Source organism: Notamacropus eugenii, chromosome 1 (assembly GCF_028372415.1).
Source record: "Notamacropus eugenii isolate mMacEug1 chromosome 1, mMacEug1.pri_v2, whole genome shotgun sequence".
Taxonomy (NCBI): domain Eukaryota; kingdom Metazoa; phylum Chordata; class Mammalia; order Diprotodontia; family Macropodidae; genus Notamacropus; species Notamacropus eugenii.
This window is the reverse complement of record NC_092872.1, coordinates 354,663,359-354,686,255: the sequence shown is the minus strand read 5'-3', so window position 1 is coordinate 354,686,255 and position 22,897 is coordinate 354,663,359. Positions and strand designations below refer to the sequence as shown.

The following is a 22,897-nucleotide window of genomic DNA, read 5'->3' as shown; positions in this document are numbered from 1 at the left end:
GCCTGCCACTATGCTGCTGGTGCATGGAGGCTTGCCTTGAGAGAGGAGACTTTTGCCCTACCCCACTTCATGTGTCCAAATCCCCCTCTGTCCACCAATGTTTGAGTACCATGTATCTGTCCTTGACACTGCATAATTCTACTGTTCTTGCTTCTCTGTCTCTAAACCTATGCCCTTGAATTGTGTGCTTGCCCCCTCCCTCCCTTCCTCATGGGCAAATTCACATTACATAAAAATCTGTGTAGAAGTCTAAGGTCCCACATATGGAAAGTGAGAATTCTCTATAGAGAGTACAAGACTAGGTAGGTGAGAGTTCTACCTGGTCAGACTACACCTGTAGCACTGTGTTCCTAGAATGACATTTTAATAACCACATTTTAGGAAGGGGTTGATAAACTGGAGAGTGTGGGGAAGAGGGTGACTCGGATGGTCAAAGGGCCTTGAGGTCATGCCATATGAGGATCATTTGAAGGACTTATGAGTGTTTAGCCTAGAGAAGACCAGATCTTTGCGGGTCATGATAACCACCTTCAAGTATCTGAAAGGTACTCACAGGAAGAGGATTGACTTGTTTTTCTTGGTCACAGAGGATAGAACCAGAAGCCAAAGCAATAGAGGTGGAGGCTGCAAAGAGGGAGATTTCAGCTCATCCTAAATAAAAGCTCTCCACCATTTTCATCTATCCAAAGAGGGAGTGACCTGCCACTGAGAGCAATGCTACTGCTTCTGGAGCTATCCCAGCAGGTTCTAGGTAGCTGTGTAGATGCTGGGAATGTTGTAGAGATGATTCTCAGGCAGAGATGCAAAGAACTTAGAATGAATGGTCTCTGAGGCCCCTTCTAAATTGAGGTTGTTATTCTGAGACTGATGAGAGGTTTTGAATCTGAATGAGTGAAGGGATGATTGTATCCTTAATAGAAATTGGTATTAGAGGAGAGGTGAGTTTAAGAGGAAAGTTGATTATTTGAAGTTTTGGACATGTTGAATTTTAGGTGCCCATAGGGGATATGGGTAGACATATTGGACTGGAGTTTAGGAATAAGATTAAAATCACATTTATAGATTTTTGGGTCATCTGTGTGTAATAATTGAACCTATATATCAAATATACTGAGCTGGAAGGTGAAGAGCAGAGAAGAGATATGAATGCTTAGGATTGCATTTTAGGGGGACACCCAGACTTAGGGCATGGAATTTTAATAAAGAACCAGCAAAAGAAATTGAGGAATAGTCAGGTCTGTAGGAAAATTGGGAGAAGACAGTGTCTCAAAAGCTGAGAGTTAATCAAATATCCAGAATGAGGGAGTGAGTGTTCAGTAGTGTCAAAAGCTGACTTGTGGTCATAGAGAATATTGTCATTTGGTTATTTCAGTCATGTTTGACTCCTCATGACCCTATTTAGGGTTTTCTTGGCCAAGCTACTGGAGAGGTTTGCCATTCCCTTCCCCAGCTCATTTTTTCAGGTGAGGAAACTGAAGCAAACAGGGTCAAACTGCTAGTAAATGTCTGGGGCCGGATTTGAACGCAGGTCTTTTTGACCCCAGGCCCTGCATTCTATCCACTGGGCCACCTAGTTGCCTCCTATATAGAACGAGGACTGAGAAAAAGACTGTAGCAGTTAATGTTCTTGGCAACCTTCAAGAGAAACATTCTAGTAAAATAGTGGGATTGGAAGCCAGATTGTAAAGGGTCTGAAGAATGGATAGATAGTAGGAAAGCGGAGGCATTAAGAGGAGAGACAGTTCAATGGGATGGTGGGGTTTAGGGAAGGATTTTTCCCCTGTTCAGATGCCCTTTCTATGTGATTTATATCTCTATTTAAGTCCTGTACTCTCTAGTTTTCCTTTCCACACTCAAGGCCTAGTTCTATAGGACGCCTCTCTCCTCTTTGTTCCCAGCTCTTTTGTAGTTCGCCCACCTGTGCTCTTCTCCTTTTTGATAGCAAAGTGAGGAGGAAGAACCCTCTAGTCTCCAAAGTGTTATTTACCTCAAATTCAGAAAGCAGGGTTTTATTGAATTATATTTCCCTACCAATATCCCAAAATTAATAAGAGCAGATTCATGCTTTTGGAGAAGAGGCAAAATGCATAGGAGGAAAAATGGGAAAGTAGAACATCTCAAGGGAAACTTGAGTTTTAAACCCAGGGTGAATTCAGTATTCCATCTGGAAAGTGGGAAGCAAGAATAGCCCATGCCTTCAAGTAGCTTACATTCTAAAGGGGGAGATAGATATGAAAACTGAGTTCATAGAGAATCTATACAGAGTAAATGGAAGATAATCTCAGAGGGGAAAGTACAACAAACTGAGATCAGCAGAGGCCTCCTGCAGAAGGCAGGGTTGGAGATGAGAGGGCAGAGATGAGGAGGAAGAGCACTGGAGACCTTGAAGAGGTCTCATAAAGACATACAAAAACATGGAGAGGGGAAGGGGATTGCTATGGATGAGAAATAGCAAGTACACCTTTGTGGCTGCATTGTTGTAGGAGTAGAATGGAGTCAATGGTGAGAAGACAAGAAAGGTAGGAAGAGGCCAGGTTCCTCTGTCCTTTAGAATTCCTTTCTTTCTTTCTCTTTTTTAACTTTATTTTTCATTTTTAACACAGTTTATAAAAGATAAAATAATTCAAACTTTTGGTCAGGTGATACTTCTTTTTAAAGCATTTACAATATGGACCACAAAAGAATTTTTTTTTAAACATTAACCAACTGAGACACAAATAATATTTATTTTGCTAACTTCACAAGCTCTTGACCTAATTGTCTCCACACTATTATTAAGAATTAAAGAACCCTAACTTATTGTTGTTGGTCTAAAGTCCTAAGCCTAAAAGCTTAATTTTAGACTTTACCTTGGATGTTCCCCTACCAATAATCTGTAATTTAATAGATCTAGTATTAAGCTTACAAACCTTTTGACTATAGGAAATTGACACTAATAGTAGGGACATTTCAGGGAAACAATATCTTCCCAACTTCATGTCAATTCCAGGCATGATTAGATTGTCAACTTGCATTCAGTCAGGCTTAAAGTCTGCCAGGTGTCAGTAGGGAAATGAGTCAGGAGAATCCTACCTCAGCCCAGGCTGAACAGCCACTCTCCCACCCTTCCCATGAGATCACCTTTTGCAGTTCATACTGGCATCTCACAGCCTTACTGGCATCATGGATTGGAGGCTCAGACCACCTTTCTTGCTATCCATATCTGGAGTTAGACTCAGAAGAACAGTCACTTAATAGTCCCATAGCATCTAAAAATAGCAAGTTCCAATAACCAGGTTTCAAATATGATTATAATTTCACTTTGACTAAGGAACATCTTTTGAGACAAGTCTTAAGTGGCTTACATGCCTTTCTACACATGTTCTATTTTCCTGATTAAATGGCAATCGTAAAATCAAATTTACCGTTAAAACCTTAACTTTTCCATCAATGCCAAATTTTACCCGAGGTTACCTTCCTTTAGGAAATTTAGACTAAAATTCTTTTCTCCAAACTAAAGATGTCATTGATTTATTCTCAGTAATTAATTCAGTCAGTTTTTAATACTAATTGCTTTTATCTCACTTTGTAACATGTCCAATTTTTCTCCCCATCACTCCCCTCCCCCCGCTTCCTAATACCTTGCATTCTGAGTACTCCTTCCCTCAATGTACCCTCCCTTCTATCACACCCCACCCTTCCCTTATCCCCATCTTCTCTTTTTTCTTGTAGGGCAAGATGAATTTCCATACCCCATTCCCTGTATTTCTTATTTCCTGCTTATATGCAATAAAAATTCTCAACATTCATTGCTAATACTTTGAATTCCAACTTCTCTCCCTCCTCCCCCCCCAACCCCACTGAGAAGGCAAGCAATTCAATACAGACTAAATATGTGTCATTTTGCAAAAAACTTCCATAACAATCATGTTGTGTAATACTAACTATATTGCCCTCTGTCCTACTCTATCCCCCCTTATGTTTTTTCCCCCTTGGTTGACCTTGTCCCTTCTCAAAAGTGTTTATTTCTAGTAACTCCCTTCTCCCATTTGCCCTCCCTTCTGTCATTCCTCTCACCCCACTTGTCGCCTCCTCCCCTACTTTCCTATGATGTAAGATAGGTTTTTGTATCAAATTTAGTGAGCATGTTATTCCCTCCTTCAGCCATATGTGGAGAGAGTAGCTTCACTTTTCCCCTCTCCCCTTCTCCCTTTTCTCCTCCATTGAACAAGATCTTTCTTATCTCTTTTATGAGTTATAGCCTGCCCTGTTTCATTTCTCCCTTTCTCCTCCAGTATTTTCCTCCCTTATCCCTAAATTTTTATTTTATTTTATTTTATTTTTTTGCATGTGGATATCATCTCTTCTGATTCAACACACCCTGTACTCTCTGTCTATATATGTGTATGTGTGTGTGTGTATGTACAATCTCTCCATCTACCCAAATACTGAGAAAAGATTCAAGAGTTATAAATATTTTCTTTCCATATAGTAATGTAAACAATTCAGCTTTAGAAAGTCTTTTATGATTTTTCTTTCCTGTTTACCTTTTTATGCTTCTCTTGATTCTTGTATTGTAAAGTCAAATTTTCTATACAGATCTGGTCTTTTCCTCAATATGAATGATTGAAAGTCCTCTATATCATTGAATGACCATTTATTCCCTTAAAGTATTATACTCAGATTTGCCAGGAAGGTGATTCTTGGTTTCAATCGCAGTTCCTTTGACCTCTGGAATATCCCACTCCAAGCCCTTTGATCCCTTAGTGTTGAAGCTGCCAAATCCTATGTTATCCTGATTGTATTTCTGCAATACTCAAATTGTTTCTTTCTAGCTGCTTGCAGTATTTTCTCCTTGATCTGGGAACTCTGAAATTTGGCCACAATATTCCTAGGAGTTTCTCTGTTTGGGTCTCTTTCAGGAGGTGATCAGTGGATTCTTTCAGTATTTAGTTTGCCCTCTGGTTCTAGAATATCACGACAGTTTTCCTTGATAATTTTATGGAAGATAGTGTCTAGGCTCTTGTTTTGATCATGGCTTTCAGGTAGTCCCATAATTTTTAAATTATTTCTCCTGGATCTATTTTCCAGGTCAGTTGTTTTTCCAATGAGATGTTTCACATTATCTTCTATTTTTTCAGACTTTTGGTTTTGTTTTCTAACTGCTTGCTTTATCTCATAGTCATTCATTTCCCTGAACTCAGTTCTCTCTTTCCAAGAATTGTTTTGCTCAGTTCCCTGAACTCAGTTCTTCCTTTCAAAGAATTGTTTTGTTCTGTTCAAGTTCAGTTCAGTTTTGCAAAACTTTTGAACCTTCTCCTCCATTGGGCTAATTCTGCTTTTTAAAGCCTCCCTCTCCTCATTGGCTTTTTGGACCTCTTTTTCCAATTGAGTTAGCCTCTTTGTAAAGGTATTATTTTCCTCAGCATTGTTTTGGTTCTCCTTTAGTAAGCTGCTAACTCATTTTTCAAGCTCTTCTATTGCCTGAGCCCAGTTAAAATCCCTTTGGAGGCCCTGGAGGCAGGGGCCTTGACTTCCTCCGGCAGTATGCCTTGTTCTTCCTTATCTGAAAGGGTGAGGGTAGACACCTGTTCCTCAGGAAAGTAACCTTCTATGGTCTTATTTTTTTCCCCTTTTCTGGGCATTTTTGCAGCCAGTTACTTGACTTCTGAGTTTCTTCTCCACAACCACCTCGCCTCCAGTTTGGCCAAGCCAGCACTGGGGGCTGAGATTCAGATGAGCTGCTCCAATCCCTCAGGGGCTTTAGGTGGGGGCAGGGCTGCTATTCAGTGTGAGATTAAGATCAGCTGCTCAGGTAGGGGCAGGGCCCCCACAGGGCTCAGTTCCCTCAGGAGCTTTAGGATGAGACCTTCAACAATGAATGAGGGCTACTGCCTGCCTTGGAAGCCCCACATGCTCTGCTGCCTCCACTGCTGCCGCCTGAGGAGGCCTGAGTTATGGGGACGCCCTGTTCCCTTTAGGCCAGCTGAAAAAACCCTCTACCTGACCTTTAGTGCCTGTGGGTTAAGGGATCTGTGCTGCCACTAGAGATTCTGTCCCTGAAGCCTGCTCAGTTCTGCTCCTCCCAGTGCCGCATGGCCAAGGCTGGGCTGGGCTCTGCTCTGCATCCGTTGCGACAGACCTTTCCCTTCAGTCTTTCAGGTCACTCTGAGCTAGAAATCTTCTCCACTTCGTTGTTCTATGGATTCTGCTGCTCTATAATTTGTTGAGAGTTCTTCTTTACAGGTATTTTATGGGCTGTGGGGTAAGAGCTAGTGTCTTTCTACTCTGCCATCTTGGCTCCGCCCCCCCCTTGCTTTCTTTAAAACATAACTTGAACACCACCTCCTCTAGTAAGTCTTTCTGGCCAAGTGGCTAATGCTTTCCCTACCAAAGTTACTGTCCATTTACTGTAAAGATCTTGGTTGGTTGGATCTCTGATCTGTAATATAAAGATCTCTTATTGGTTGTTTGGTTGTTGTCCTTCTTTCTCTAAGAGGACCAAAATGACATCGCTATGCTAGAGCCAAGTTTCAGTGTATCTGACTGTGGCTGATTAGACCAATAGGGCTTGGAATGCTCTATCACAGGTCAGGCACAAATAGTCCTTGTGAACACTTGGGGTGACTATTCTAAACTTGTGCATCCTGCATTTCCTTTGAGCTGAAAGATCTCTTATACGTATAATGTATATATTTGTCTCTTCTATTTGAATGGAAGTTCCCTGAGAGCAGGAACTGTTTTTGCTTTTTCTTTGTATCTCCAGTGCTTACAGCAATTCTGGGACACAGTAAGTGCTTAATAAATGCCTATTATTTGGTTGGTTTGTTCATGTTTTCAGTAAAGTGATTGGGGGATAGAAATCCAATTGCAAGGAGTTGGGAGAATCTAGTGGGAGCATTGGTGTTGCCAGGTTTTTCAAGAAGATTGGCATGAAGTAGAGCAAAGTGATAGTAGCTGGATATGCCATTTAATGGTCTATAAAAAGCTCCTTTTTAAAAATGTTTAAAGTAGTTGACAGACCTAAGCATGTTTAAGGTACATGAGAAGGAACTTTAGAAAGATTAAATTCAAGATAGTTCTTCCAACAATGTCATGGTCAAAATTTGTTGTCTTCCTAAGATGTCTTTGAAACTTGCTCATTCGGATGATATCTTAGCCTTCTCTACTTTTAAATCCACTGATTACTATGCATTTTATTTGTGTAATATCTATAACAATCTTCCTTTCCCCTTCTGCAATGGACCTCTTTCAAGACAGTTTCCTATTAATAGGAATAATAGTTCTTATTTCATAGTGTTCAACAAATTACTTTCCTCCCAACAACTTGGAGGTATAGGATGTGTATAAGTATTATTATCTTTCAACCCTCACAGGGGGTGTAAAAACCTGAGCCTGGATTCAAATCCAAGAAGTCCTTGACTCCCAACAGTCTTTTACAATATATCTCACTGACTTTACCCCCTCAAAGCCTTTCACAAACCTAGACCATTACTGTACGCTAATAATTCTGTCTTATCTCAAGTAACAAATAAGTTTTTGAATTTAGCAATACATCCCAAACTCTGGGCTAGACTTCATCCCCTGCTAATCTCACAGAAATTTTGGGGCCCATGATTGCCTTGGTGCTGGCTTGGATTCCTTTCTTCCTCTCTGAATCCCGATAAATGGAAACCCACTTGGTGAAAGAACTAGCCCTGTTATGACTTTGTTTTCAATTTCGGATCATGTTCAGATTCAGAAAAGCCAGGGTTGAGCTTAGTAAGTCTAAATAATAGGGTGAAATACTATTTAGTTAAATATTAAATAGTAGTATTACAGAAAACTTGACTTAATATGTTTCTGTTTTGGATTTTTAACCATTTCATGACTTGTATGGACAAAACACCAAGACTAACCATACTTCTGGTGAGGAGTCACCTTTAGGCTGCTCCTTAGGCAATCATATAGGCCTCAGAAAAGTTATGAAATGCTTTCAAAGTGGATGATACAGAGCATGAGGAGCTCACTAAATTGTGTATTTTGGCTGTTCTGCATTCTTCAGTCACAGTGAGCTTCCCATTTCATGAAACTCTGAACACTTTGACTATGTTTCTTAAGGCACTTTTTACACCCTACAAGTAATGTAATTATTTGTAGCCTTCATTGAAATAATCATGGGATCCTCGATTTAGAGCTGGAAAGTACCTTAGAGGTCATCTGGTCCAGCTGCCTTATTTTGTACATGGGGAGATTCAAGTCCAATGAGGCAAAGTGATTTGTCTAAGGTCACCCAGGGAGCAAGCAAGGGAGAGAAAAAGGATTCAAATTCAATTCTACAGATTCTTTTATTCCTAAGCCAGTTTTCTTTCAATTTGATATTGTCCAGAATGAGGGATGTGAGATTCCAACTGTGTTTTGCCCTTGTTGGACTACATCTGGAGTTTTCTGTGTAGACAGTTCTAGGTGCCATATTTTAGTAAGATAGTTAATAAATTGGGGAGAGCCCGGAAAACTCAAGAACACCGTAATGGTGAGACTCCTTTAGAACATGCTATACACGAACCAGTTAAAGGAACTGGAACTATTTAGCCTAGAGAGAGAAAACTGTGGTGGGGGGTGGGGAATTGTAACTCTTTTGTGTATAAGGGATTAGACTTGTTCTGCTCCACCCCAAAAGTCAGGACTGGAATAAGGGGTGGAAACTGCAGAGAAGAAAATTTAGGCTTGATGTATGGATATCCTATAAGTTAGAGTTATCCTAAAATTATTGTAAAATCCTTCCTAAAATTAGTTATCTAAAAGTGAAATGGGCTGTCTCTGGAGGTAATAGTTTTCCTCTCACTAAATGTCTTCAGGCAAAGGCTGGATGACTACTTGGGGACGTTATAAAGGAGATTCTTGTTCTGGAAGAGGAATTCTATTACGGCTTCTTTGGTTCTATGAGGATAACTTCCATCTGGGGACATCAAGGCATGTGCAACAGAGGGTATGTGGGTGGCAGTAGTAGTCTCTACCCTTTCTTCCCTGTTCCTTTTGTCTCTAGAGATTTAATTAGGCATACCGTTACAATAATTAGCTCATTTTTAGCCTGAGTGGCCCATCCATTCCACATGGTCTCCTCCTTCCATGTATTGTGGAGTTTTGTGAGCTGGCAGGAGCCAGGGTTCAGCCCAGCTCCCTGTATGGCTCAGAATGTACACATGCTAAGGCTTCACTAACTGATTCCCTGGCTGCTGCACCTCCTCCCCCACACCCCCTTTTGCTTGCTACCGTGCAGTTTTTCTCTTTACTTCCTTGTTTGGTTCCCTGGGTCATAATTAAAATTGAGATTCTTGGTTTTCCTTGCTTTTCATTCCTCATTGGGCAATCTAGAGAATATTTTCAAGTCATAATTGACTTAAGCCACTGGACAATGGAGCATTGGTTTGTGGCAGTCTTCTGTTGGTGCCAAATCAGTTCTTTGTTTAAGTGTTCTATCTCTGTAGATGGCTCAAGGCCTTTGAACTGATTGAATATCCTTCTGCATGTCTGACTCTTTCCCGCTTCCCCTTTCCCCTTTCTCCCCCACACCTCACCATGGGACCACTGGGGCCACATCCACATATCACTTGACTTCTTTTCATCTCTTTGTGAGTAGCAATAGAGACTTGTTAACCAGTGTTCTCGTGTGGTATTATCCTTCACCTGAACCATTACCTGATTCATTGCAGGAAAACATTTGAGTCAATAAATGAGCAGGGTATGTTCCAGCATTTTGATAATAAAAAAGACACTGATTGGGAGAAGGTGGGGAAAAAGTAGACCTTTCTTTGAAAATTCCCTCAGGACTTGAAGAGGTGGCTTCAAGGTTGTTTCAGCCCGAGTCTCCTTGCTCTGAGGTGGCTGTGGGTCCAGTGGTCAGACTCCTTGATATCTCTCCTCTCCACTGCAGCTCAGCTGTATTTTTTGTTCTGCTTTTGCCTGTTGCCGAAATGCTTTTGATTGTTTCAGACCCAGTTCTTGAGAATCCTCCTTCCCACTCCAACCCAAACCCCCAGTCTCTTCTCCATATTTTTCTTCAGAGAAAATTTAAACTCCCACTGTGGCAGAAAAACTCATTCCAATATTGCAATAGTTTCTCTTCCTGAGCTGGGAAGAAGTATACTGCCAAGGATTTTTTTTAGGACTTAAGCCATCCTCAAAAGGCAACAAGACTTGCTGAAATTACTGTTAAAAATGCTTCAAGAAAGTACATTAAAGCTAGAATTTGTTCTTTTACTTCTTTGTTCTTGGAAACTATGCTTATCTTTTCTGAAAATATAATTTTATTTATTTTGTTAAATATTTCCCAATTACATTTAAAAAATTTTGACATTCATTTTTTAAAGAAATTTTAGTTCCAAATTCCCTCCCTCTTGCTCCTCCCACACTCCTTGAGAAGGCAAGCAATATGATATCGATTATACATGTGAAGTTATGCAAACATATTTCCATATTATAAGCTTAGATAGGAAAGGAGTGAGGCAGTTAGGGGAATTTCTAGAATAGGAAATCTGGCTAAAATCACCGAATGAAGAGTGCATGGGACAGAGCACTTTCCAATTTGGCCTAAATTTGTGAGAGTATAAGAACGGGGGCAGGGTGATAAGATTAGACAAAGAGACTGGAGAGGAATCTTGGAAGAAATGCCTTGAATGTATTTTCTTTGATGGGTAATTTTTTTCTTTCTATTATGTGTCTAGAAGGAGTACAGATCATGTAACACAACTGTAAGGTCTCTTCTGGCTTCAATATTCCTTATTTCATGATTCTTTAGCTACTCAGTGCTAACATCCTATGGATTCCAAAGTCCCTTCTTTATTCAACATTCTATGATTCCATGATTTTATGGTTCCACTTCATGTTTCTGACTAGATTACTATTAATTTTTAGTAAAAAATAAACTCCTAGAGGCCCATTAGCTGACCCATTTCCTGCTCCCAGGGAGCAGGAAACTAACTGATACTGGGTTATTTGAGCCCATATTGTCAGAAAGAATATAGGATAAAATACTGCACACATTTTTTCCCCCTCCATGGGAGAGTTCAGTAATTGGGCACATCTTCTGCATCTGGCTACCAACTGGCCTACATTAAAGGAAAGGGAGAAGGTGGGTTCTAGCATGTAGCTTCAGGAAAGGGAGAGAAAAGTCAACTGAAAGAAAAACAGTTTCATCTGAGGTTATTTTATACAGCAGTTCCATTTAGTAGCTAATCCTTTACTTACAGGGACCAAACTTAATCTAGCTGTAATGCCCCTCATTTATCCCTTGTGTCCTTAACCATTACGTGATATGTATATTAAGGCTGATATCTGAACTCCTGATGTAAGTAGACAACAAGGAAGAGCAGTTAGAAAGTTCATGAATTAGTTATGTTCACACTTCTTTTGAATGGCAGTCTTTTTTGGTTCAGTTCAAGGAAGACGTCATGAGTTGATGACAGTTTCAAACATCACAAGATAGATTTGGTCACTGGAGTGTGAAGTAGATGAAGAGAAGTAATACGGAGTAAACACTGACATTTATGTAATACCTTAAAGTATTTGAAGCAGAGTCCAGTTGGGAAGTGTATGCCAGCTTAACAAGATACTTAGTCATCCAATTCAACGAGTATCCACAGCATGAAAGGCGTCTTTCCTCTTAATACCCCAAACAACTCTCCAAGACTATAAACTAAAGAAAAATTGCTCATCTGTATTGGTGGAGGGCTTTTCACACTAGGAGCTCCTCACATTGATGAACTCACAAGTAAAGACCCTCTCCCTTCCTCCCCTCCCCACAACAAAGCAAAACTTGACTGCACATGAGGATTATATGAGAGAACTTACGTAAAACACTCTGTAAATTGTAAAGTACATTATTATTAGTATCAGTTGTAGTATCATTATTAAAACATGAATTAGTTATATGTTGCTATTTTTGTTACTTTCATGATTACTATTCCTTCAAAATGTTTTGCAACTGTAGTTCTCATTTTTGAGACTGCTGCCTTCTACCTTTGCAAATACTTTGGTGTTAACTGTGTTTCTTTTCTCTTTCCCAACATCCAATCAGTTGTTATATCTTGGAGGTTCTCACATTTCCTCTCACAAGTGACCACCCAAATTCAGACCCTTACCTCTTCTCATCATTGTAGATTTACTAACCATTCTCCTTCCAGTTTCTCTTCTTTCTAATCTGTCTTTCAGACAGCTACCAAAATATTTTTTCCTTGTTCCTAATTTTGACTGTGGCTCTTCCCTGTTCAAAAGTCACCAGTGGCTCCCTATCGCTTAAACTATAAACTATATGCTATAAACTCTTGACCTTGGCATTTAGGCCCTCCACAGACTGACTTCAACCTGTCTTTTCATCCTGATTGCACAATACTCTTTATATATACTTTATGTATGCTCTAGCCAAACTTGACTCCTAATGGTTCCCCAATCATTTCCTGCCCCTCTCCAAATTCTGTGCCTTCATAGGAGCCATTACTTTTGCCTGGGAATACTCCCTCTTCAAGTCTGCATGTTGAAATCCTTTTCTCCTCTCAAGGCCCAACTTAGGTACTACTTTCTTGTGAAGTATTATCTAAATACTCGCATCTGAAAGTCATCACTCTCTTCTCAGATTTTCCAAGGACACTATGTCTAGATCTCTCCTTTCTTCCTGTTAAATTCTACCTTCTATAAAACTTGTATATGCATGTACCTTATCTCCTATAGAAATTTTATACTTCTTGAGTATAAGAATTGTGCCCACTTTTGCCTTTGGACCCACAGTCTCAGTGTCTTGTACATAATAGACACTACATAAATATTAAATGACTGTACTCACGTGTATTGATTGAAATCCTAACCAACTATTTCAACTCAGCTCAAATGTCCTTCTGACATGAAGCCTTTCTTAAATGCCACTCTCCCCCAAAAGAATAGGATGTGATCCTTCTGCCCTCAGATATTACATAGAACTTTGTTCACACCTATTTTATGAACGTTTCTATTTTATATAAGATATATTTCTAAATTTATTGTACCACCTCCCTCCACCCCCATCCCCTTTCAAATTGTGAGCTGCACATAGGCAAGAACTGCATATCTTAGTTAAATTGTATACCTTTCCCAGCACCTAGCACGATAATGTCTCAAACCCAGCATGTATAAAACAGAACTCATTATCTTTTCCCCCAAGCTCTTTATTCTTCCAAGCGTTCCTATTACCATTCAGGGCACCATTATCTTCCCAGTCACCCAGGCATGAAACTTTGTTGTCATCCTTGACTCCTCACTTGTATTCTCCCCATATATCCAGTCTTTTGTTAAGTCTTGTTTTTAACTTCATAGTATCTCATATATGTCCCTTTTTCCTCATTGACATAGCTGTCACCATGGTGCAAGCCCTTTTCACCTCACACCAAGCCTACTGTATAGTCTGCTGGGCGGTGCTCTTGCCTCAAGTCTCTCCCCAATTCAGGTCATCTTCCATTCAGCTGCCAAACTAGTCTTCCTAAGTCGGAGTTTGGACCATGTCCTCGGCCCCTGATCCCTGCACCAGTAAACTCCAGAGGCTCCCTCTTAGCTCCAGAATCAAACAGAAAATCCCTAATTTGGTGTTTCAAGTTCTTTACCACCTGCCCCCTTTCTGCCTTCCCAGTTTCTTACACTATAACCGAGTGACTCCTCCTTGCCTTCTTGCTTTAGCATTCCGCCTCTTGACACTGCTTTTTCATAGGCTGTTCCTTATTTCTGGAATGTTCTTCTTCCTCACCTTCTCCTCCTGGCTTCTGTCAAGATTTAACTCGGTTCCCACCTTCTGCAAAAGGCCTTTTTTCATTCCTCCCATTGCTATGGGAGGAGATCCTCTTCCATTTACTCTGTATATATCTTATATGTATGTAATTGTTGGCATTTGATTGTCTTCACCATTAGAATGTGAACTCCTTGAGTGCAAATACTTTGTTTTTGCCTTTCTTCATATCCCCAACATTTAGCACAGTGCCTGCCACATTGTAGGTACTTAATAAATGCTTGCTATTGATGCTGGTGCTGTATACTAGTAGGTGCTTGATAAATGTTTGTGGAGCAAATGATTGATGTGGTGATGGCAAACTCATATGGGCTGAGTATATGAAGGGTTTCTGAAATAACTGTGGGCCTAAAGGCCATTAATTTTTCCCTTAGGTTCTGACATCCATCACTTTATGAATTCAATAAATATTTATCAAGTGAATAAATGAAAATTCTCAAATTCCTATGAAGCGAAATCATATCTTATCTCTAAGCATGTATGGTTAAGAAAAAAACAGTGGATATTCCCCTTGTCTCATTGTCAGACTTCCTGTTGGGCAGCTCCTCTCATTCCTATGATCTTACCAATAGAATCACAAAATCTTATTATTGGAGGGAAATTTGAGATAATTTAGACCAGTGGCCAGCTCTACACATGATCCCCACTCTATAGTATTCCTGAGCATGATCTGATCTCTGCTTTAATACCTCTTGGAATAGGAAACTCATTGCTTCACCAGGTAACATGTTCCAATGTTTCATAGTCATTCATACTTTCATTCATTCATTAATTCACTCAATATGATTTCTTGGGAACATTCTTTTTTTGGTTTAAATGTTTTCTAACCCTTTTTTCATCTTTCTTTTCTATCATAGGAACACAGTTGTTTAGCTGCAAAAATGAATTTAGAATCAGTGCTGTGAAATTTAATCCAAATGAGCCTAATATTTTTCTTTGTGGAGGATTCAGCCCAGAAATTAAAGCTTGGGATACGAGAAGTTGCAAGGTAATACACTTCTTCCTTATTTGGCCTTTCAGAGGGACATATTGCTTATGTCACTTGAATAAATTGGGAACTCATCAGCTATATATAGAGTCCTTGAGGTAGAATAATTAGCACTTAGTTTTTAATCAGTGGGAAGTATGTTTTTAGATGTTCTTTTCATGTTTTGAAAGTTCATTTATTCCATTTTTAGGTTATTATATCCAGAAATGTTCTTTCTCCACTGGGAAAGAGACTACACATCTGGAAGGGACCTTTGATATGATCTAGCCTGACCTCATTTTAGATGTGAAGTGGTTTGTCCAGCTGTAGAGTTGTAGTGAGTGGGAAGAGCCAAGATTCAAAACCAGGTCAAATTTATACAATGGAGATTTAGAGCTGAGAGGGACTTTAAGGGTCATTTAGTTGCAGCCCTTCATTTTACAGATGAGGAAACTGAAGCCCAGAGAAGTAACTGTGACTTGCCCAAGGTCACACAGGTAAGTATTAAATGGCAGAGTCTAGATTCCATCTCAGGCCCTTTGTGCTCTTTCCACTCCCCCTCATTGCCTATTTACCGCTGTGTTTGAACCTCCCTTTTGGTTCTTAGCATATTTTGCCTTATTTTGTAATTATTCTTTGTGGGCTTAGATGCTACCTTATTAATCCCTGCAGCTTTCTCATTTCCAAAAAGAGCCTGGATAGGCTCTTCATAAATGATACTTAAATTAAATGGAATTTGTTATGGGATAAAGTTCTTAATTTTTAAAAAAATCATATATTTATATAAGTTGAGTTAAAACTTTTTTCCCCTCTTCAGTGTATATGCTGCTGTATGTTAGCCATCTAGGAAATGCACCAGATAGAGTGCTAGACTTGAAGTCAAGAGGACTTGATTTTGAATGATGTCTCTTGCACTTACTAGCTGTGTGACCCTGGACAACCCACTTAAGGAGAGGGGATAAACATTTATATGGCATCTACTATGTGCCAGGCAACATGCTAATTACTTTACAAATATTATCTGATCCTCACAACAATCCCCATTTGGCGAAGATGTGGACACTGAGTGTCAAATGGGGATAATAAAAATATCTACCTCCTAATGTTGTTGTGAGAACATTCAAATGAGGGAGTATGTATAAAAGTGCTATGTAAATCTTAAAGAACTATGTAAACATTAGCTATTATTATTAACAATAATAATAATAGTAATGAACTGTGACATTTTAAATAATGTTTCACAGATGAGTAATCATGGTGTTATACAGAATACACTAGACTCAGGAGTCAGGATGCTTGGGTTCTGGTTCCAATGTACTTCTTTTCTGGGATATAAAATGGGCATAACATTCATACTACTTTTATCAGAGTTAGTGAGTCTAAAGTACTTTTCATCCATAAAACACCATATGAATGAGAGCTATTGTTATTGTTAAGTTGATCTTAGACAACTGTGTTGAAACAAACTTGGGTTTCAAAGGAAGAGGGTATAGTTAGATGGAAGTTATTCTCCTTTTGTTTTATTTTTAATAGTATTTTATTTGGGGGGTGGAGCCAAGATAGCTGAGTAACAGCACACACTTTCTAGAGTACTGCCCCCAAGCCCAGCCAAATACCTGTAAAAAATGGCTCTAAACAAATTCTGGAACTGCAGAAACCACAGAATGACAGAATGAAGCAAATCTCTAGCCCAAGACAGCCTGGAAGGTTATTGGAAAGTGTCTGTCCCACCATGCTGGGGGGTGGGGGGGAGCGTGTGTGGGCTGTGCTGGCACAGACAGGATCTGAGCAGTCCTTGGGAAGACTGAAACTCTTGCACCTGTGGCAGTTTCCAGACTTTAGCACCACAGAACACCAAGGACAAATTAGAAAGTCAGCAGAAAAGGCCTGTGGGACCTGTCAGGGAGAGTGGAGTGGTCTGGCCCCAGCCCTCGGGCAACAGGGGGGAAGGGGTTGGAAAAACTCGCAGCAGCCACAGCAGCAGCAGGAGCAGAGGCACAGACTGTTTCTGGACTCTAGGCTCACAGATTGTGGAGGTATCCAGCAGTGGACAGTACAACCCCCACCCTCACTGGAAGCAGAAATCTAAACAAAAAGCTCAAAATCAGACTATAGAATCTTACTTTGCTGACAAGGAAGACCAAAACATGCAAACAGAAGACAACAAAGTCAAAGCTCCTCCACCCAAAGCCTCCAAGAAAAGTATGAATTGATCTCAGGCCATGGAAGAGCTCAGAAAGGATTTTGAAAATCAAGTAAGAGAAGTAGAGCAAAAATTGCGAATAGAAATGAGAGTGATGCAAGAAAATTATGAAAAATGAGTCAACTGCTTGCTAAAGGAGACCCAAAAAGATGCTGAAAGAAAATAATGCTGTAAAAAATAGACTAACCCAAATGATAAAAGAGATCCAAAAAGCCAATGAAGAGAAGAATGCCCTAAAAAGCAGAATTGACCAGATGGAAAAGGAGATCCAAAAGCTCACTGAAGAAAATAATTCCTTAAAGATTAGAATGGAGCAGATGGAAACTAATGACTTTATGAAAATTCAAGAAATTATAAAACAAAACCAAAGGAATGAAAAAATAGCAGACTGTGAAATATCTCATTGGAAAAACAACCGACCTGGAAAATAGATCAAGGAGAGACAATTTAAAAATTATGGGACTACTTGAAAACCATGAAAAAAAGAGCCTAGACATCAACTTTCAAGAAATTATCAAGGAAAAGTACCCTGATATTCTAGAACCAGAGGGTAAAATAAATATTGAAAAAAATCCCTCAATCACCTCCTGAAAGAGATCCCAAAAGGAAAACTCCTAGGAATATGGTAGCCAAATTCCAGAGCTCCCAGGTCAAGGAGAAAGTATTGCAAGCAGCGAGAAATAAACAATTTGAGTATTGTGGAAATATTATGGATAACACAAGATTTAGCAGCTTCTACATTAAGGGATCAAAGGGCTTGAAATATGATATTCCAGAAGTCAAAGGAACTAGGATTAAAACCAAGAATCACCTACCCAGAAAAACTGAGTATAATACTTAAGGGGGAAAAAATGGTCATTCAATGAAATAGAGGACTTTCAAGCATTCTTGATGAAAAGACCAGAGCTGAATAGAAAATCTGACTTTCAAACTCAAGAATCAAGAGAAGCATGGTAAACAGGAAAGAGAAATCATAAGGGACTTAATAAAGTTGAACTATTTATATTCCTACTGAAAAGATAATGTTTATAACTCTTGAGACTTTTCTCAGTATTTGGATACTTGGAGGGATTATATACTTGTGGACAGAGGGCACAGAGTGAGTTGAACAGGAGAGATGAAATCTAAAAAAATAAAATTAAGGGGTGAGAGAGGAATATATTGAGAGGAGAAAGGGAAAAATAGAATGGGGCAAGTTATCTCTCACATAAAAGAGGAAAGAAAAAGCTTTTTCAATGGAAGGGAAGAGAGGGGAGGTGAGAGGGGAAAAGTGAAGCTTACTCTCATCACATATGGCTTAAGGAGGGAATAACATGCACACTCAATTTGGTATGAAAATCTATTTTACACTACAGGAAAGTGGGAGATGATGATAAGTGGGAGTGTGGGAGAATGATAAAAGGGAGGGCAAATGGGACAAGGGTGTAATTAGAAGTAAATACTTTTGAGGAGGGATACGTCAAAAGGGAGAATAGAATAAATGGCGGGCAGGATAGAATGGAGAGAAATGTAGCTAGTCTGTCACAACATGATTTTTATGGAAGTCTTTTGCATAACTACACATGTATAACATATTGAATTGCTTGCCCTCTCCCGGGGGGATGGGTGGAGAGGGAGGGAGGGAGAGAAGTTGGAACTCAAAGTTTTAAAAACAAATATTAAAAATTGTTTTTACATGCAACTGGGAAATAAGATATACAGGCAATGGGATATAGAAATCTATCTTGCCCTACAAGAAAATAGAAAATAAGAGAAAGGACGGGTGTGATAGGGGGGAGGGCAGATTGGGGGAAGGGGTAATCAGAATGTACATTATCTTGGGGTGGGCAGAGGGGAGAGATGGGGAGAAAATCTGAAACTCAAAATCTTGTGAAAATGAATGTTAAAAATTAAAAATAAATAAATCAATCAAAGGGAAAAAGAAACATGAGATAGCATAAAGTGAAAAAATATGTTTTGATCTGCATTCAGAGTCCATCAATTCTTTACCTGGATGTGGGTAGCATTTTCCTTCATGAGTCCTTTGTATTTTTCTTGGACCATTGTATTGCTGAGGAAAACTGAGTCATTCATAATTGATCATCACACAGAGTTGCTAATACTGTGTACAATATTTTCCTGGTTCTACTCATTTCACTTTGCATCAGTTCACACAAGTCTTTCCAGGATTTTCTGAAATCTGCCTGTTCATCATTTCTTATTGCACAATAGTGTTCCATTACATTTATATACCACAGCTTATTGAGTCATTCCCCAATTGATGGGCAACCCCTCAATTTCCAATATTTTGCCACCACAAAAAGGCTGCTATAAATATTTTTGCACACGTAGGTCCTTTCCCCTTTTTAATGATCTTTTTGGGATATAGACCTAGTAGTGGTATTTCTGAAGCAAAGGGTATGGCACAGTTTGTTTACCTTTTGGGCATAGTTCCAAATTGCTCCAGAATGGTTGAATCAGTTAACAACTCTACCAACAGTGCATCAATGTCCTAATTTTCTCATATCCTCTCCAACATATCATTTTCCTTTTTTGTCATGTTAGCCAATCTGATAGGTGTGAAGTGGTATCTCAGAATTGTTTTTAATTTTCATTTCTCTTATCAAAAGTGATTTAGAGCACTTTTTCATGTGCCTATTGATATCTTTGATTTCTTTGACCATTTATCAATTGGGAAATAGCTTGTATTATAAATTTGAATCACTTCTCTATATATTTGAGAATTCAGGGGACTTGCTGTAAGGATTGTTTCCCAGCTTTCTGCTTTCCTTATAATCTTGGCTACATTGGTACCAACACTTTTTAAATTTAATTTATTATCCTTTCAGAGACAGAAAACTTTTCCTATAAAATATGGAAAACCTTTCCATATCTTTGTAGTCAACAGTTCACTCTAGTATAATATTCTTTAGGCAAATGCATGTCTGATAATACTTTTCTCTTATTGAAAATAGGCTCTCAGTTTCTTTAGCTCTGAAATGGGGACAATGACATTTAAATTATGGCCTCATAGAGTTTTTGCAAGGAAAGTACTTGGTAAACCTGAAAGCACCAGAGAAACAGGAGCTGTTATAAGGCAGTTTGATTTCACGGAAAGAGAAAAGCTAGAATCTGAAGAACTGGGTTTGACTCATTTCTCTGATACTTATTAGGTATTTGACCCTGGGTAAATAACTTCTCTTCTCTGGAGATTCCATTTCTGAACCTGTAAAATGGGGAGAGTAGTACTTACATTCTTCCCATGGAATTATTTGTTGTGAGCAAAATCCTTTGTAAATTTATGAGCACTATGAAAATATTATTTCTTTGGAGATAAAAAGGCTTGCCTTTGGTTATTGTGTCTCAGTGCCTCCTATTTTATCACCTTTATCTTCCTTACTCCATTTTAGGAAAATATATAGATTTTAAGAATGTTTATTATAATAATAATTGAGGAAAATTATCATCAATGCAGATTCCATTGATGATAGCTGAATTTTCTCTTTAATTAAGAAGGCAGTCAGGAGGTGTGGTTCGCTCTGAGGAAGGAGAATCAAATCTGCTGGGATTTAGATTAATAACCTAAATTAATATTCAAGGGCAGCATATAACCAAATTAATAATACTCCAAGGATGTTCTTTTTTCCAAATAGCTATTGATGTAAGTATACCATTTTATGATGGAACTTATAGGAGCTGGGACACTTTCATTTAAAATCATAAGCTTGAAATTCAGTAAAAAATATTTTAAAAATAACTTCACCATTTATCTGTTTCAGTCCTCTCATCAAAAAAAAGAAGAAATCAAGGCTCATAAAAAGGAAGTGGCTTATTCAGGGTCTTGCTTCTAAAAGAAAAGATTTTTGTCAGAACTAGTAATTTTCTCAAAATGATTACAGTTAAATGAGAGTATATCTTAACTAACAGCAACAAGTATTAAGCTAGATTTTTCCTATTAGAATGTAATTGCCTTAAGGGCAGTAACTGTCTTTTTATTTATATTTTAGGCACTTATTCATTGCATCCATAAAACAGAATATAAATGAGTAGCATTGTTATTATTGAGTTGATCTTAGACCATTGTGTTGAAACAAGCTTGGATTTCAAAGGAACAAAGGCTACAATTAGATGGAAGTTGTGACAGGGAGGGAGGGAGGGAAGGAGAAAGGAGGAGGAGGAGGAGACAGACAGACAGGCAGACAGACAGACAAACAGAACCTTTTCATATGCTTATAGTCAACAACCCATTCTAGTGCAATGTTCTTTAGACAAATGCATATCTGGGCCAATATTTTTCTTGAAAATAGCTTCTCTGAGCTTGATTTTCTTATGTAAAAAGCTTACATATAGTATTTACAGTGCTTAAGCACCCTGGCACTTCGCACAGTGCGTGGCACACAGTTAACACTTAATAATACATGCTAGTTGACTGACTAGATTCAGGGGATATAAAGATAAGATGTAAGTACAAGCCCTACTGTCAGATTGTAAGAAGAGTTAGTATGATGGGAGGGAGTTTGTGCACATATATAATGGCAAAGAACAGAACTAGAGAAAGTACTTTAAGAAAAGTACAGGAGGGAGACCAGTTATAGGTGGGAGGTCTGTGTTGTTCCTCCTTCGTTGCCAAAGAAGACCATGCCATTAAAGAAATGATGATATGACTTGCACTTGACTTTGTTTTGAGTGAGGGAGGGCTGTGCAGGTCACCAGCCTCACTTCTCCTCCAGAGCCATCTGAATCCAATGACCAGATATTCATCAGGATGACTGGAGATGACCTAGGATGAGGCAATTGGGGTTAAGTCACACAGCTAGTGAGTGTCAAGTGTCTGAGGTGAGATTTGAACTCAGTTCCTCCTGACTACTGCAGGTCCTTCAGACTCCTGCTCTATCCACTTCACCAAGATTAGGGGAGTCCTCAAGGAAGAGGTAGGAACTTAACTGAGGCTTGAGAAAGATTTTAATAGGATGTCCATAGTGCTTTATGGATGCAAAGTACTTTACCCTCATTACTTTTCTTTATCCTTCCAACAACTTTGTGAGAAAGGGAGTGTGGATGTGATCCCCATTTTACAGCTCAGATAACTGAGGTTAAGAAAGGTAAAGTGGCTCTATATGACATAAAAATTGGTAGCACTACTTCCATACATTTGTGCAAGCTATTCCTCATGAATTCTAGGCATGGAATATGATTTACATCAATGCATTGAGGTGGAAGGAGGGTAGAATCAGAAAAAACTGGACAGGTAGTCCATTTTGGATAGAATGTAGAGTGGAATAAAACTAGAATAGTAGGTTTGAACCATATTGTGGAGGGCCTTGAATGCCATTTTTTAGGAGTACTTTTATCTTGTGGGGAGCCATATATATAATTTTGAGTTGAGTTTCAAAGAGAGAGAAAACGTTTTCATACATTTGTAGTGAACAGCCTACTCTAGTACAATGTTCTTTAGATAAATGCATGTCTGTGACAATACTTTTTCATAATTAAAAATAGCCTCTCCGAGCCTTAATTTTTTCAGCTCTAAAATGGGGACAGTGACATTTTAATTACCTGCCTTGTGGGGTTTTGCAAAGAATGTGCTTTGTAAACCATGAAAGCACTATAGAAACAGGGGTTGCTATAAAAGGGAGTTCATTAAATCAGTGCATTAAATGGAAGAAAATTTTGGTAGTTTCATGCAAGATGGATTGGAAAGGAGAGAGTAAAGGTAGGCAGACCTATTATAGGGCTAATGTGTGGTCCAGGGGAGAGCTAAGAAGGGCCTTTTAATGAGGGTGAAAGCAGAATAAATGGAGAGGTAGGGATGAGCATGAGAGATGTCACTGAGCTAGGAACAAGAGGATTTAGCAACTGGTTAGTTGTGGGGAGTGAGGAGAATAAATAGTCCAAGACAGGGAACTAACAAAAAAAGGAGTCAGAATTCTCCATTGGTTTATTTGAACCTGTTTTAAAGTGTGAAATGCCTCATCATGCTAGT

The 22,897-nt window shown here is 39.0% G+C and overlaps 1 protein-coding gene across 2 annotated transcripts in view; it reads left to right on the top strand.

The window, feature by feature from the left end:
• WDR25 (WD repeat domain 25) overlaps positions 1–22,897 on the top strand; it is a 252,118-nt gene that overhangs the window by 193,094 nt on the left and 36,127 nt on the right. For both annotated transcript variants that reach the window (XM_072630228.1, XM_072630229.1), the window contains exon 4: positions 14,623–14,753. In XM_072630228.1, coding sequence (XP_072486329.1) covers positions 14,623–14,753 — 131 coding nt within the window. The remainder of the gene's footprint in view (positions 1–14,622; positions 14,754–22,897) is intronic.